General features: G+C 45.5%; 1 protein-coding gene across 3 annotated transcripts; it reads right to left on the bottom strand.

Moving 5' to 3' along the window:
- Positions 1 to 32: 32 nt before the first annotated feature.
- On the bottom strand, positions 33 to 15,950 carry znf106a (zinc finger protein 106a). Of its 3 annotated transcripts, none has more exons than XM_034525602.1 (23): positions 15,856 to 15,939; positions 15,177 to 15,257; positions 13,469 to 13,522; positions 13,164 to 13,225; positions 11,460 to 11,666; positions 8,931 to 10,826; positions 8,383 to 8,842; positions 7,844 to 7,913; positions 7,580 to 7,734; positions 7,114 to 7,174; positions 6,683 to 6,997; positions 5,726 to 6,503; positions 5,270 to 5,319; positions 4,317 to 4,462; positions 4,084 to 4,218; positions 3,647 to 3,763; positions 3,199 to 3,390; positions 2,968 to 3,030; positions 2,698 to 2,817; positions 2,522 to 2,593; positions 2,245 to 2,316; positions 1,621 to 1,767; positions 33 to 1,527 (listed from the first exon to the last, which is right to left on the bottom strand). In XM_034525602.1, exons 2-23 carry the CDS (start codon positions 15,249 to 15,251, stop codon positions 1,471 to 1,473), a joined length of 5,304 nt encoding a protein of 1,767 aa, XP_034381493.1. In that variant the 5' UTR covers positions 15,252 to 15,257; positions 15,856 to 15,939; the 3' UTR covers positions 33 to 1,470. The 3 variants fall into 3 exon arrangements, with proteins under 3 accessions (XP_034381493.1, XP_034381494.1, XP_034381495.1); XM_034525603.1 differs by having other exon boundaries at positions 15,177 to 15,217; positions 15,856 to 15,936; XM_034525604.1 differs by lacking the exon at positions 15,177 to 15,257 and having other exon boundaries at positions 15,856 to 15,950.
- Between the last annotated feature and the right edge of the window lie 141 nt (positions 15,951 to 16,091).

The following is a 16,091-nucleotide window of genomic DNA, read 5'->3' as shown; positions in this document are numbered from 1 at the left end:
AGTCAAAAGATAAAGAAGACACACAGTTTTATGATGTTGCACCATTTTGTTTTTATTGTTATAACAATGTCTAAGATTGCCCTTTCTTAAAAAATATCTCTTCACAACTTTAATAACAACTAGAAAAAACTTGAAGAAACTCCAGAATGCCAGGTAAGAGATGAACTGCACGCTTTTCTCAGACGTAAATAACGAGCGGATGAAGTGAAACGTTACACAACCGAGAGCTGTAACCATGGCAACGTAAAACGGGTCGAATCTGCCTTTAAAAAAAAAAAAAAGTGGCTTTGTGTTAACCAACTTGTGTGTGTTTAGGGGGTGAGGTATGGCATGGGAGACGAATCCTAGTTCTTCCCTTCAAGCTCCTCCATCTACACCTCCTCGAAACATCCTTCACCTCCACCACTGTGGCAAATACAGCTCTGCTGACCGATGCTCCAATTATTAAAATTCCAAAAATAAAAACTTAAAAAGTAAATTGTGTGTCACACACACACACACACACACACACACACACACACACACACACACACACACACACACACACACACACACACACACACACACACACACACACACACACACACACACACACACACACACACACACACACACACACACACACACACACACACACACACACACACACACACACACACACACACACACACACAGGCTCTGTTGTCGCTGCAAATGTTAATTATCAAAATAGCATCTTCAAGCCAACTAAACGCCTGAATATCAGTCAACAACAACAACAAAAATGATGTTTGTTAAGATATTCTTTTTCCAAAAAACAAAATTTTAAAAAAATCACAAATAAATTAATTTATGTCACTTCAATAAAACTCCTTCAATACAAATCACACTGAACTAAAACGCGATCTGGTACAAAATTTTAATCACTCGTCGTCGTTAAACGGTTAATTTAAGTGAATGTCAGCTTAATAAAAGAAACTAGAATAAAACTACAGGTTGCTCCACGTGACACATCACAACTGCACTACAACAATAAAAACATCTCTGAGCCCATGCCATAGCGGAGGCAACAAAACCGGGAGGACGACTACCGGTTTCTGTTGCAGTTTCTACAGAAAAGCAGAACAAATCCCTCGGATACCGGCAACGCTGAAGTTTCTTCAATAAACAGAAGTCACGTGTTTCTTTGTCTTACTTTGGTCAGTGAAAAGAGGAACTGCAGTGGTCAGACAGGGAGAGAGAAAGAGAGAGGAAGGCGTGTTTTTGTAGATCGTAAAAAAACAACAACAACAACAGCAGCACAACCAACCCTCTTTTCGTGGTTGTATTAAGGTTGGATTCCAACACCGAACATAAAGGATGGAGTCGTCGGACGCCACTCGTCGGGCTCAACGGGAGCGCCTGCGAAGTCAAGTGGGTCCCAAAAACATCCCCCCCCAATATGGGAGGTTAAAGATAGCGAGGACCGGGGGGGAGGAGACACGGCAGCCCTTAAGGCTCCAGTTGAGCCTCCTCCTCAGCGTGTTTCTGCACGTGCGCCTGCATCCCCTGCAACAAAGAAACATCCTCCAAATCAAGCTCTGAAAACCAAAACACACCATAAAAGACATTAAAATTGTGTTTTTCTTCTTTTTTTAATACCTGCTTGGAGTTGCTGCGTGCACAGAAAAACTGGTCGCAGTTTTTCCAGCGGCACTTAAGCATCTGGGAGTTGGTGCTGATGTGGTCGTTGATCAGGTGCTGCTGCAGATGCTCCGTCACCCCGAACACCAGCGGACATCCGTGCCACTGACAACACAACACGGCGGTCATCACCAATAAGCAGGGAAGCCCAGATCTCCCCTCATTTCACAAGAATATAAACAAACTGTATTTCCTGAAAGAGAGGTCAGTCCCAACCCCGTTAAAAGATTGGGAACAGGAAGTCCACCTTAAAGCGTGTCTAATACTGTAATAAACACAAGACTGCTTTCCTGTATTCACTTTGATTATATTTCTTAAAATAAGATAACAAGATGGCATTACATCAGGTGAACATTTTTCCAGGACTGTGATCATGTTTTCCAATCTAAAAATCAAAATGAACATCACAGTTTGAGGTTAAGTTCCTCAGAAAGAGGCAGATTTCTCCTGAATTGTCTTGATTTCTTCTCTTACAGGAGCCAGAATCCAGCGGACACATGACATCTCACATCTCTCACTATTACGCCTTCTGGTGAAGCTCTCTAGATCCACACTTCCACACTCTCAGCTCCCTCATCTTACCCAGCAGCGGTAGTTCTGCATCAGGTTCAGCTTGACGGCTTGCACGCTGCCGTCGTAACAACCGGTGTAGATCTGAAACACAACGTGAACACAAATAACGGGTTACAATCAGATCTCTAAGTTTATATTCTCCAAATATATCATACGTTTTAGAAATGTGCAAAAACAGAACAAAAACTAAATATTCTCAGCATGTTTGAGAGCCAATCAAGTCATTTAATAAAATTAGAATTGATGATGTCGGAGCACATAGCTCTGGAATAAGCAGGTCTCTCACCATGTTCTTGTGGATAGCCATACACATCACCATGTCCTTGTGTCCACCATAGAGCTGCAGCTGGTTGTGAGACTGTGGAGAGAACAACAGGTCGGATGAAAACATGAAACGTGAATGTAAAGAGTGGCGGAAAGGGTAATGTTACATAAAGACAGAGGCGGTTTCAGGATTCTGACCTGGAGATCGTAGACGCGCACCAGTTTGTCCAGACAAGCGGTCACCATCACCTTCCCCAGGATGGACACGACCGTGACGCCGTGACAGTGGCCCTTATAGACCCGCACCAGCTCTCCTGTCTGTACAGGCGGCACAGAATATATAACGTGTACATTAATACCTTTCTCTGACATTATAATGAGCGATTCCACTGCACTGTGGCCTTTGTTGCTAAAGAAAGGAATCATAAACATGTAAAAGTGTATAAAGAGATAAACAAGATGACTCACATGGATGTTGTGTGCGTAGACACACTGATCACTGGAGCCGCTGAAGACCAGGTCGTTGACCACCTGGGAGAGAAACCAGGAGGAAGGTCACGAAAACAATGAAGGAATGTTAAACATCAGATAATCGAGGAACAGGGAGAGATATTCAATTATTATCCCAGATAACACACTTTTTATGTCTTCAGTCAAATAAAATAGAAATCCCCCCAGCAGCGCTGACGCTCGGGTTACCTTCATGCAGAGCACGGCCTTGGTGTGACCCTGCAGCGTGCGCAGCAGCAGGCCGCTCTTGGCGTCTCTCACGCTGATGGTGCTGTCGAAGGAGCCGACCAGCAGGATCTTGCGCGCCCCCTCCTGAGACGAGGCCAGGCAGCTCACGGCGCGCGGCCCGTGGCACTCGAACACGTCCATCTGCTTGTTGGTCTAAACAAATCGATTGCAAAATAGTAATTAACAGACCTCTTCATCGAGACCGCCGCGCGTTTCCACCTTTTCTCAATCGAAAGACAGCCAACAGATCTAAATACTGGCATGAAGTATTAATATATTGTTTTTTTTTCTCCTTTGCAAAACTAAACACCTCAAAAAAGACTCAAAAAATCCAAAATATATTCAGTTTTCCGCTCACATCAGACAAAGTGAAGAAGCCGTTACATTTACGCTGTGTGCGTCCCCTCACCTTGAGGTTAAAGGTCACCACCGTGCCGTTTGCCAGACCAGCGTATAAAACCTTCCATCGACTGTAAAGGCAGAGGACTCGGTCCGAGAGGGAGAACTGCTGCTCGAGTTCTCGTGTCTGTGGACGGGAAACAGAAAAGGATTCACTTTAAAAAGATGACTATCGTACAGAATATGTTCCCAATTATAATTGTTTTAAATAAAAGTAGAGGGAAGAAGGGGCACGCTTCTTCCATTTTCCTATGATGGCGACACAATATATAGTCTGATAATATATTTAAAAAGCCCAAATCAACAAACAACCGACATAATAAAGACAAACGTGTGTAAGAATAAAGAAAATTCTCTGCAGTTATTAATCAACGCATTACACAAAAAATCCTCTGAAACGGATTCAATGAGTGCTGCATGGATAATCACTTATTAATGTGTTTTTACCTTGAGATTGTAGCAGCAGATGGTCTGGTCACTGGAACCAGAATAAAGGCGGTGATGCAGACTGGGAGCCACGGACACCAACAGGCAGCTCACTTTGGAGCTGTGACCCTCAAACACGCCGACACATTTATGACTCTGCAACGGCAAAGAAAAAAAGAAGAAAAAAAACAAGTTAGTTGGGTTGTTACACTCACGGGTAAACACATTGACCCCTGACCCCTGACGACACCCACCACCAGGTCGAAGGCTTTGACGGTGCGGTCTCCTGAGCACGTGTACAACAGCCCGTTGTAGATCTGCATGGCGTTCACCGCCTCCTGGTGACCTTCGAACACACCCTCAGTGGGCAAATCATCCTCCCCGTGGTCAGAGGAGGCATCTGTGAAGCACACACAGACACACACACACACACACACACACACACACACACACACACACACACACACACACACACATAAGCACAAAGATAAAGAGTAAGATCAATTTGCACGTCAAAGCACCGGATTTAACAAATATTCTCTATTAAATTTCCAAGTGATCACCAATTTATAAGTGTAGGTTTGCATGTTTTTCTCTGGATAAACATTTGAATGAGGGGTAGACCATCGGTATGTGTCGGGATAAATATACACATTATCAGAAGGTTGAGTCTATTCACCACTGCACTCATGATGCTCATACAGCGTCACTGAAAGTCAACTAACACCTCTATGAATATCTTGCCCATAAAAAGTAATTTGGGCCCTCAGAGAGTCTTTTTTTAACCTGCTCAAGGAGGATGGCATTTCTAATTCTGGCTGCTCAGAGGGCGGTACGGTTTTTATGTGTGGTTTTGTGTTCAAACATCAATACTACTAGTGGAGCGAAGTGTCCTTCATCGCAAAAAGATATTAAATCAGAAATTCACCGCGTGATTCGTCAGCTGTGTGCAGGTGAGAAAGACGGATTTTAACTTCTCTTTCAAGCTCTTAATGTGAACAAACAAGAGCAACACGGCGAACGGCGTCCAGGTGAGACTGTTGACTCTGACAATGTGCGCTGTTATCCACATATTTAAACAACACCGTACCTCCCTCCCTCTCTGTTACAACTGGGTTTTCACTCCCGCAGGTCGTACGAACTTTATCTTGCTCTTGAGTATAAACCGAATCCCATAACACGGTGAACTCTGCAGAGATGAACTTACCCGATGAGATCTTCGTTATCTTGGGCAACGTGTCGGCGAACGGCAGGTCACTGTGTGGAGGGAAGAGGGGAATGATGAGTGGTTTTAGTTTGGGTTTAATCCTAAATGATGTGGGATTAGACCTCGTACAAAAGGTCATCACGGGTCTATCATGACCTCTAAAATTCAGTTATATGTCTAGATTTAGTCATCTTGATCCGACATGATCTGATCATCTTTTTATTGTTGTGTTTTTTTAATGCCACTTTATTACTCTTTTCAATAATAATGTCAAATAGAAGTCCACTTATTCCCTTGTTCTGGAGCTTTTTGAGCACATCACACAGTCCTCATCAGCAGATTTACTAAGTGGCTTTCCAAGATAACGAGTTAGTCAAGTGTGACACGCTCCAGGAGAAGCCTGTAAAAGGACCTCGAGTTGAGGTCGTGTTTCTAGAGGTCAAGAATGAGTCTCACCTCTCGGAGGATCGACACACATCCATGTCACTGGTGGAGGTGACCTTGTTGCAGGCCAGGCTTTGCGGCTCCGGTCTGGAGGAGTCTGGGACCTGAACCGGAGGGGAAGCAGGAACCAGGACGTCCATGCGGGGCTGCTGACAGGCTGCGGTGACCTCCATGCTTTCTTCTGAATCCAAGTTTACCCCAAGTTCGGTGGGGGCCACCTGGGGACGCTCCACCGCGTATTTGGGGGACTTGTGGTCTTCTTTCTCAAGCTTGATGCTCGGACACAGCCGCATGGAGGTCTCCTCGCCCAACTCCATGTTCATGTCGCCCTCTCTGTCTTCCGAAGGCGGGGTGGAGGTGCTGACCACAGAGCTCCCACTTGGTCTCCTGCGCGGTCGAAGCCACCTCGGCCTCGAGGCGTCGCCATCGATCTCCGTGTCGCTGCTCTCCAGCTGCTCCGGCCCTTGGGCCTTCTTCAGCGCCTTCCTCTTCTTCAGCTTCCTTACACGCTTTCCGCTCCTCAGTTCGGAGGGAGAGGCGGGCAGGTTGAGGAGAGACGGGGGCTCAAAGGCATGTGAGGCTGCACAGTCAACAACACTCCCCACCTCAGAGCTCATGCTGCTGACTGGGAGAGGAGTTATGGAGGTTTTGGAGTCGTCCGAATGGGCGAGAAAGTTGTTCGATGCATGCGAGGACTTCCCTAATAAGCTCTCTTTGCAGTCTGCAGGGTCGTTAAAGTTCTCACAACGCTGTTTGATTTCAGGAGATGGCTTAAAGTTAAGGGCAGGATCTGCAAGAGTTTCAGAAGCACATGGATCAGCACCCTGCTGCTTCAATTAGAGAAGAATATGTGCATTCTTGGCATGAAAAACACTATTTGATTGCCTTTTACCGGCATATTGGTTATAACTGCTGCAATCTGCCGTAATTGCATGAAAAAATAGGCAGAACTGTACTGTATGCTGTTACCTGGTGAAGAGACTGCGGCAGGAGCGACATGCAGCTCTGGAGTGGTGCTGTGAGCACAGCGGGTCACATTGTCCACAGGGTCCGGCTCCGGGCAGACATGGACGGGAGACTGAGGCTCCTGCTTGACAACTACAGGCATGAAGGGATGGCTGGAGGAGGGAGGGGAGGCGGGCTCGCCAGGAGGACTTGGACTCGGGGCAGCAGCCGTGTCCGCGACTGAGGGAAGCAGCATGGAGGACGGTACGTGGGGTTCAGCTTCTACTGGATCCATCTTTTCTTCTTTTAGTTTGACCTGAGGGACTTCCTCCAAATGACCTTGTATAATAAAACGCACAGTAAAAAGTTAATTCCTCTGTTTATTTCAGTTTGTGGTTTCAGTTTGTGGTTACCATTTAAAAAAAATATTATTTCATGCATTCCTTAGTCCTTACCTTGGATCCCTTTAAGTAAGTCAATGCGCTTGTTTCTCAGTGTGCTCATCTCTCCAGTCACCTGGGTGAGACAAAACATACACTCAGAAAGTGAATATTTCTGCTTCTAATATAATATAACATAATACGGTGATTACTGACAAAGGAACATAAAACTAGAAGCAGTAAAAGTAAGAAAAACAAGGGGCCTAAAGAACTAAATGTTACCAAATACTAATATGTATCATCCAGTTACAGTGCCCATACAGCACATACAGGTACCCTTTAAGACAACCTTCACTACATTAACAGTACATGAAGTGGCTGGCAAGACAACAAATACTCGCTACGCTCAGTAAACTGTGGACATCTGCTTCAACTGCGCCGTCCCCAAAAACTAGGCAACTCTCCAGGAGAGGACCAACCCTCGCAAACTGAAACACAAGTGTGTATAAACACACCAAGTCGCCTTCTTCTTTTTCTTTACCTGCTGTTTAACCACCATGAGACGCTGCACCTCCATGAAGGCGGCCTCCAGCGCAGTGCGGGCCTGGATCAGGCTGGTGTCCACATTCTGCAGGGAGCGACTCAGCTCCTCCTCCCGCAGAGACACGGCCAGCAGCTGGTCGATCTGTAAACGCTCTGCACCCAAAACACTCTCATGAACCATCGGTAGATCGGCACGACTCAGCGTTTCGAATCACAAGCAAAAACATACTTCAATGATCCAACACAACTCACAGATGCATACCTTTTTTAGATTTGACTTTCCTCCTTTTGTTATTGTGCTCCAAGGAGGACGTCTCCGCACTTGGAACGTCCTATGGGGAAGAAAGAGTCACATTTTGACATTTGTATTAAAGTAGACACAAATAAAAGTCACACAGACCTTTTTTTAAAGTGTACTCCACTGTTTTAGCGTTGCATTCCTTTAAAGGGGTCAGACTCACGATGGTTCGGTTTTTTTTGCAGCAGAACCAGATATTGTCTTTTTTTAGCAAACACTTTCAAAACCATGTGCATACATTAGCCTCAATTCAATTGGTATGATATTTAGATGTTACACTAGCAGCAGCTAATGAAGCCTCAAACAGAGATGAGTAGTGGGTCGCAGAGGTTTCACTTCTTTCTCACTCCGCACTAACAGATATTTGTAATTTTCAATTTATTAGTCTTGAGGACCTTAAATAGCTTCTTCTGCATATAACTTTTTTTCCCTACACGAGCAGTCATACTCCCCGAGACCTGTAAACATACTAGTTCCCCTTTAACACAGTTTCCTTTACTCACCCTAGCTGCTCTTCGCCTCTTTCCTGTTCCCTGGCCGTCGCACAACTCCGTCCCCGAACTGCTGTCCCCGAGCACTGAATCAGACCGCTGGAGGGCCTTCACCGTCGCAGACGTCAGCTTGTCCGGCTGCTTGTACGGCTGCTTCTTCGATTTGACCTCAAACTGGTCAAGCATCTGCTCCACCTTCTGCTGACACTGACTGTCTTTGTCCCCTTGAGCGATTACAGGATTGGGAGAAACGGAGGATCCCTGCTCCCCTGAGCCGAGGGCGTCTCTTTTTTCTGTCTCGTTTGACATGAGGGTTGTAAACAGGGAGTGAGTGGAGGCCTGGGCGACGCTGCTCTCTGATAAGGAGCGTTTTCGGGAGGTGGGCATGTCCATCAACGTCTCCCACTGGAAGCCCTCAAGAAGGGGAATGGTGTCTTCCTCCTGGTCGATCGGCACCATCTCGATGCCAAACCTGGAGGACAAAAAGGGACATAACATGAGTCACTGACTCCAACAAATATTGAAAAGAATGTAGTCTAAAAGTAAGATCAAACATTCACCTTGGCATGCCTTTCCCTTTGTCTTGCTTCTTCCTGACCTCCTGATACACGTGATCCCAGTTCACATTGCGTCGAGACCCAGAGGAGCTGAGGAGCTGACGCACAGTCGGTTTGAGCCCAGAGTCCTTTTCTGTGTCACTTCTCCGCGACTCGCTCACGTTTCTCACCCGTCTGGCGATGTTGAGGTTGGGCTCGTGGCCACCGGTTTTGCTCTTGGAGCCCACGTGTTTGGTCAGGTCACGTTTCAAGACGGGAGGCAGGTCAAGTGTGGACAGACTCGAGGTGTTTGAACCCGACACCGTCTGAGCTTCGCTGCTCCTGGAGGAGTCGCTCTCTGAGCTCTGCCCGGCCTGCAGGGCTTCGTCCGGGGCCACCGGGCTCGTCTCCTTCTCCGCTCGCCTCCTGTTCTCCTCCTCGTCGTCCCGGCTTGAGGCCGCGGGCTCTGAGCTCTCCATGGTAGAGGTGCTAACTTGTAAAGATTGGAGAAACTGGCTGCTGTCTGAAGGTGGTGATGCCGGCTTCTCTGGCTTGATGGAGTCTGGCAGATTGGGTTTAGCTGCATTCTGCCTGTTCTCTTTGTTCACTCCCGCCTGACTCTGTTCGCGATCCTTCTGCTGCTCCTCCGCAATGTGCAGTGTCATTTCCATCCTGTTGTTTCTAGAGCTTTCCAAGGAGCCCCTCTTTTCCAACACAATCTGTTTGGCTTTCTTGAGTGTTTCTGGGAGCTGCCGTTCTTGCCTGGACTGAAGGGGCCCAACGAGTGGAGCCGGAGAACTGAATCCGCTCTGCTTTGCGGTTGATTTTGATTGTGCGTGCGCTTGACTGGAGGCCTTGCCGAGTTGTGCTGCACTGTTGAGAACAGGGAGTGAGGACATCTTCCCATCTTTAGGCGGCAATGGCTTATTTGCCTTCTGATTGGAAGGACCAGGAGTGGCGTTCTGGTGTCCTTCTCCCTGGGCACTACTGCTGCTTCTACCGCTGCTGTTGCTACTATCTCTGGATTTGGTTTTGGGGTTCTTTTTCTGCTTTCCTTTCTCTTCCACACTTTGTCCACTCGGGGTCAACTGCCCCGATTTCTGTTCAGGTCGGGATTGTCTGTTAAAGGCACTGGTTGCCCGGGCCTTGTCTTGTGTCTGGGGTTTGGGGACTTTGGTGAACTGCTCTGATGCGTTTGGGTTGGTGTCCTTATGGGGTGCAGATTCTAAACCCTTTGTGACTGGATAGGGGGACCAGCGACAGGCTTTGTCCAGCTTTGGATTGCTACCAAAGGTCTTAGAGATCTTACTAGGGTTGTGGTCAGGTTCTGCTGTTTGCCCCTGACCATTCTGAAACCCGTCCACCTGCTGACCGCCCTGCTGACCTCCCTGCTCATTGAATGTATTTTTATACTGGTGGAAGAAATTGGGTGGGGGTGGATACATAGGAAAGGGCTCGAGAAGGCTCGGGGGTCGGTTCCTTTGTGGGTTCTGGGAAATATTGTTTCGACCATAGACCCCGTTACTGCTGCCTCCGTTGCTGAGCCAAGGCAGTCTACTTCGTTGATTGCCAAAAAATGAACCCTGATCCCACTGCTTGTTGCAATGCAAGTTTCCACCAGCAAACTGTCCAGATGCCCATCTCTGAAAGTTGGGAGGCTCCTGAGCATGCCAGGTGGCGCTCTTTCCCTGTGCGCCGTGTTGCCAGGGTTGTGCATCCCCTGCGTAGGCACTATATTTGTTGCCCCCATACCAGGTTTTGTTTTGACTGGATCCATTGAACCCCTGTGATTGCTGCTTCCAGGCACACTCCTGCCGGTAACGCTCCTTAGATTCTTTTAACCGTTGCTGAAACTCCTCCTTTCTTCTCCGATCCTCTTCTTCCTTTGCCAGTTTTGCAGCAGCAGTTTCCTTTTCTTTTCTAAAACGAACGATTAGATGAATGTGTTAATAAGAAACTGCTAAATAAACTTAAAAAGTGATATAAAACATAGAATTTGTGTTCACGGTTTCTGTTGCTAGAAACCGTGAACACAATTTTTTTTAACCCTAGGGTTAAAAAAGAAAAGAAAAAAAATCCGGTTTAAGACTCTTTTGCTGCATTTCAGATGCACTGGAATCTGTTGAACAATCTCCCTTTAGGTTTGAGTTTTCAAACCTAAAACCACAATTATACATCAAAGGAAAATACATGTAATTGAGTCCAGATTTCAGAGCAGCACAGGGTTGGAGTGATGGCTTTTAGTTGTGTTTTACCATTTCTAGAGGGCAGTAGGCGAGCGTCTGAACTCTGTGAGTGCGCTCATGTTTTTATTTTAGGCTGCAGTCCTGACATACGACTCCAGCAGCAGCTCAACTCGAAGCAGCAGCTAAAACAGGCCCGCAAGCTCCACTGAGATAAAATGTGACTATACATGGCGCATGTACACAAACAGCCAAACCTGCGAGCTAACGTCAACATTTGCATTTGTGGTTCAATCTTTTCACAATGTATTTGACCAAATGTGTGTCTTTGCGAATAAATAAGCATTAGACGACGTTTGACATGACTTACCTGATCAGTTCTTTTCTCTTCTCGATCAGGTCCACCAAAGTCTGGTCAAAGTAGTCCTCGTCGTGGTCGTGCCCGTGCCCGTGCCCGGTATGCTTTTGATCGGCGGCCTCCACATTCTTCTTGTGCGTGGGACTGGAAATGTGGCTGGCATAATCAGTCAGGCTCACCACCGTTACCTTGCACACTCTGCACTCGTGTCCGCAGTCCCTGGGGAGGGAAGGCGAGAGCGGGCGTTCAATGGTTCCCTCGGGCATCGTTCTGATCTAGTCTGGTTCTGTTACTTTAAAGTCAAAATAATATCAGGAGAGGAGAATACTCAACAATCCTTAAAAGATAACGTGTCCGAATTCTCTATGTCACAGATCAGGAGGTAGCTAACTTGTAATTTTCTCGTTCAAAAAAAGTTAAAATCTTTATCTTCCTGATCTTGTTGTTGTTGTTTTTCTTTCTTCAGCAGGCCATGGGCGGTAGAGCGAGGGCAGGAGGAGGCAGCGTGCTCATCTAGCTGTTTTATGTCCAGCCACCACAACTAGCCATGCAGCGCAGCACCGGGATGCGTGGAAGGGGAGAGAGAGGCACGGCGCCCTCGACCTAGTGCTCTTTCATGATGGTGTCCGCTGCGCTCTGAGACTCGACAGAAGGCGACGTCTGTATTTGACACTCACACTCCTCCCTGAGAGCCGGGACCCAGCCCCCCTCCGGGCGAGCATGTGCTATTAGAACAGGCCTGAGCATCCTGCTGACCAATCCCGGGCAAAGCTTGCGTAACTGGAGCCGTGTGCAGCTGCTCGTAGCCTCCACTTCAAAACCTCTCCCAAGTATGCCATCCTGTAACTCTGATAGGGGCAGTGACTTTGCTGGCTCCCTCTCAGTTCTCTTTTTTCAAATCTGTGCCACGGCATGCCGTCATCTTGTGACCCCTCGTACAGCTTGCAAAGTCTTTATCAGTGAGATGGGGCTACTTTTATTTATTTGACACCTTATTTCTCAGCTGCAGTGCTGGGAGAAATGCAGCCAGACTCGGTAATGATGAATTCCTCTGCTGGAGATGCGATGTGTAAGTCAGCATGGACATCGCTCTAAGCTGCAGATAAAGTTAAGAGAGACGGTTCTCTAAATCACCATGAACTGCATACTGTTCATATAATTTCTTCTTCTTTTTTCTTTATTCAAATGAAACTGACCATCACGTCTAAAAAGATGCCATCAATGTTTATATGAAAGCCCAGTAACTTAGCAACAACTCCGTCCCCTCAACCAAGTGTTTTCTCTGCTCCAGATTCTGCCCTCTCAGTGACAGGCCACATACTTTCACTAATCTACATGGGAGTCACAAGATAGCCAGTTGCCTTCTATCGGTCATGCCTGTTGTTCCGGCGAGATTGTGTCTAAATATATTTGCCACGGTTGAGACAGCTGCCCTTAAATCCACTCCCCGGATAAGTGTGACGAACACGTGCATGTGTGCACTCGTGCCTCTGGACCCAAATACATTTGGGTCTTCAATCATTTAGCATTGACATTACAAAATAGTGTATTGAATAAAATGCAATTATAGTCGAAACCATGACAGTAAAACTTCTCCTAGATCTCGTGGTATTAGGGAAACTAAAAGTTTTGATATTACTAATTTCGGCAAAAAACATAGTGAAATGTTGAGTCACGATATGTTGTTTACTTTTAGGGAACGTTACAACAACTCACCGGCCTTTGAGCTTCTCCAGCTCGCGGTGATGCAGCATACTTCTCATGTGCTCATCCACCTCCTGCAGATAAACATTGAAAAAGGGGTTTTCTTTTTTCCGCAACCATTGAACTTGTCAGTTAAACCGAAGGATGAAATGTTCCTTTATGGGAGAATTCTCTTTTACGTCCAATAAACAAACTATTAAAATACTCAATTAGCTGGGATCTTCTTTGGACAGAAATTGATGAGTGCAAACCGGTATTTAAAAAAATAATACAGCATCTATACATTGATAGTATATCAGAGTTTGAGGGTGAATTACCTGCTTGGAGGGGTGTACTGTTTCACAGAGGATGCACTCTCTGTTTTTCGCCATCTTGAACACAAGTAGAAATCAGCTCATTAGTGTCAATGGAGAGAATTTAAGCAATAAAAGATCTTATCAATCCCAGTTTACTAGGACAACAAGCAACAAAACACCCTGAATTATAAATATAATGTGTGGTCAAGTGTGGCTTAACCGTAGTTGGACATTGTGACGATCAAAAATAATTCGGGGAGCTCTCAGTAACAAGTCAGACTCATCAAACCAACACAGCGGAGGGAGCTCAAGGCTCATTTTCTCTAAACAACCACACCTAACTATCCAACGACATGCCACGGTACCGCAGCCCAAATGTCAGCACATTCAACCTGTTCCAGTTCAACCTGGACACTGGTCTAATTCCAGTCTGCTGACAGAGCAACTCTGTGGCCCGGAGGCAGCATTGGAGCTATGTCTGAACTTGTTGAATGTTCACAAGCAGGGTTAGAAACTAACACCACCTACAGGGCAAAGGCTGGTGAAGATATACACCTGTGCTATTAGGTGTTTCTAACATGGCCTTCTCAGGAAGAAGCAACTGATCTTGTGGGGACCTTGTTCTGTTCTAAAATGTCACTCTTTTAGAGATTTGGGGATAAACATGTTGTCTTTATACCAGCTTTAGTACCATCCAAAACAAAACAGTTACAAAAACATAAAAAAAAAACATCCGCACCATTTCTATTGTATATGTTGTTTTTCACCTGAACCAAAATCGGTTGGTTCAGGTGGAGGAAGAAGTAAAATCATTTCCTGAGGAGGAATAGCTGCACACTGAAAGTAGCTACAGTAATGTGTTTATTTATCCAGTAATGGCCACATAGACCGTCTTCAAGCAACAATCTAATCGTCAGTTAGAGGAAATTATGCCATTTAATTGTGCCTTTTCCTCATTCAAATCTGTCTGGAAGCTAAAACTAATGCAATACAAAACAGAAAACACTGTCACTTTAGCCTTCCTACAGGCGAAATGGCTCTGATGGAGATATTGATTGGTTAAGAACAAGGAAAGAGGTACAACAATTGGGATGTTGGGAAATGAGGATTGTATATGCTATTGGGAAATTTCATTTGGGAAAAACTAAACAAAATACTGTACAATTTAATCCTGGCTTTTGTGTATCTTTGACCTAAGGAACGCGAACAGGACAAAAACATTATGAATCAGAAAAGGAAAAAGAATACTTCTTTCTACTCTGGGCTTTCTTCTCATAATTCAAGGCAGTGCTTAGTTTTTTCTATCTGTTGATGCATAACTTTCTTATCTTTACCATATCGCTGATTAATCAGTCAAACAGCAACGTTTATTATTGAGCATGTATAGTAAAGACCACATGTGTAAGGTCCCATCATTTAAGCCTATATTCTGTATATGACATTAGTAAAGACCATGTGTAAGGTCCCATCATTTAAGCCTATATTCTGTATATGGCATTATGACATGTCTCACAATACCTCCATCAAAAGTTCTCTTCACTCCCAAAGCAGCAGAGGGCAGCTATTTATAACACCAGGGTCATATTTCCTCTCAATCACTGAACCTATGCAGGGCAGCAGGCAGGACAGTGGAAAGACACACACTTATTCAGACATCACCTCCTGATACACCTTTTGGTCTAACTGTTTATAAACACAGTGAGAATATGTTTGATGGGGAATTATTCACCATAGAGCTTTCTTTTGGCAGACAGGAGGCGTGACTTGATGCTGAAACGGTAAAGTTGTCTTTTGAAGAGATCATAAGGCTCTAAGATAGTTAAAATTAAATAACAGAGAGCACAAAGCAGTTCAACAACAAAGGGGAGTGTAAAGTTAGCTTGCTAGCAATTGGCTAATTTTGAGTTCATCAACACAGGTCACATTACAACTGAACATTTGCAGTAACATCTGACATTAAAACGCAGGCAAAGTCAGTCAGCTGCAACAACGGTGACGGTTATAGTTTTATGTACAACAGTTAAAAACTAAAGTTACCTGAAGACTAAACTTCAGCTAGCTCCGGTTGTTGTTAGCTTAGCTGTAGCTAGTTAGCTGCTCGATTCTGAGAGTTCAGATATTCGCGTTACCATAGAAACTGGGTCGAAAAGCGAACAAGAAGCTCAGCAGACATACAAGCGGTATTTATTCTAACATAATTAACATTAACTGTAAAGTAGGAACGACAGTTAGCAAGCGTGAGTAGGTTAGCAGGTTAGCAACGCCGTGCTAGCCAGTGACACCGACGTTAGACCCCCGGCTAATGTAACGTACGTACATGATTTAACACATTAGAAAAGTGCGGTAAAGTACAGCTAAGACATCGTGTTTTGTGCATTTTAAATACATTAGATATTAGTGTTGACTACCTTTAAAACCGCCAAATGTGTGTGTGGCTACTGCACGTTCTCATCCACCGCTGGGGCAACAACATCCTCCTGCTACAACTCGTGAGGCGTTCAGGGACACCGCTGTTCAGGGGACACACGCCCACCGTGGTGCAGTGGGCAGGTGTGTGTGTTTGTGTGTGATTGTTACACAGGTAACTCGGAAACATTAGAAACTATTACAACGTGGTTGTTTTTGTTTTTTTCTAACTTATATG

This window comes from Cyclopterus lumpus, chromosome 22 (genome assembly GCF_009769545.1).
Source record: "Cyclopterus lumpus isolate fCycLum1 chromosome 22, fCycLum1.pri, whole genome shotgun sequence".
Taxonomy (NCBI): domain Eukaryota; kingdom Metazoa; phylum Chordata; class Actinopteri; order Perciformes; family Cyclopteridae; genus Cyclopterus; species Cyclopterus lumpus.
The sequence above is the reverse complement of the archived record's forward strand: the minus strand, read 5'-3'. Positions and strand labels throughout refer to the sequence as shown.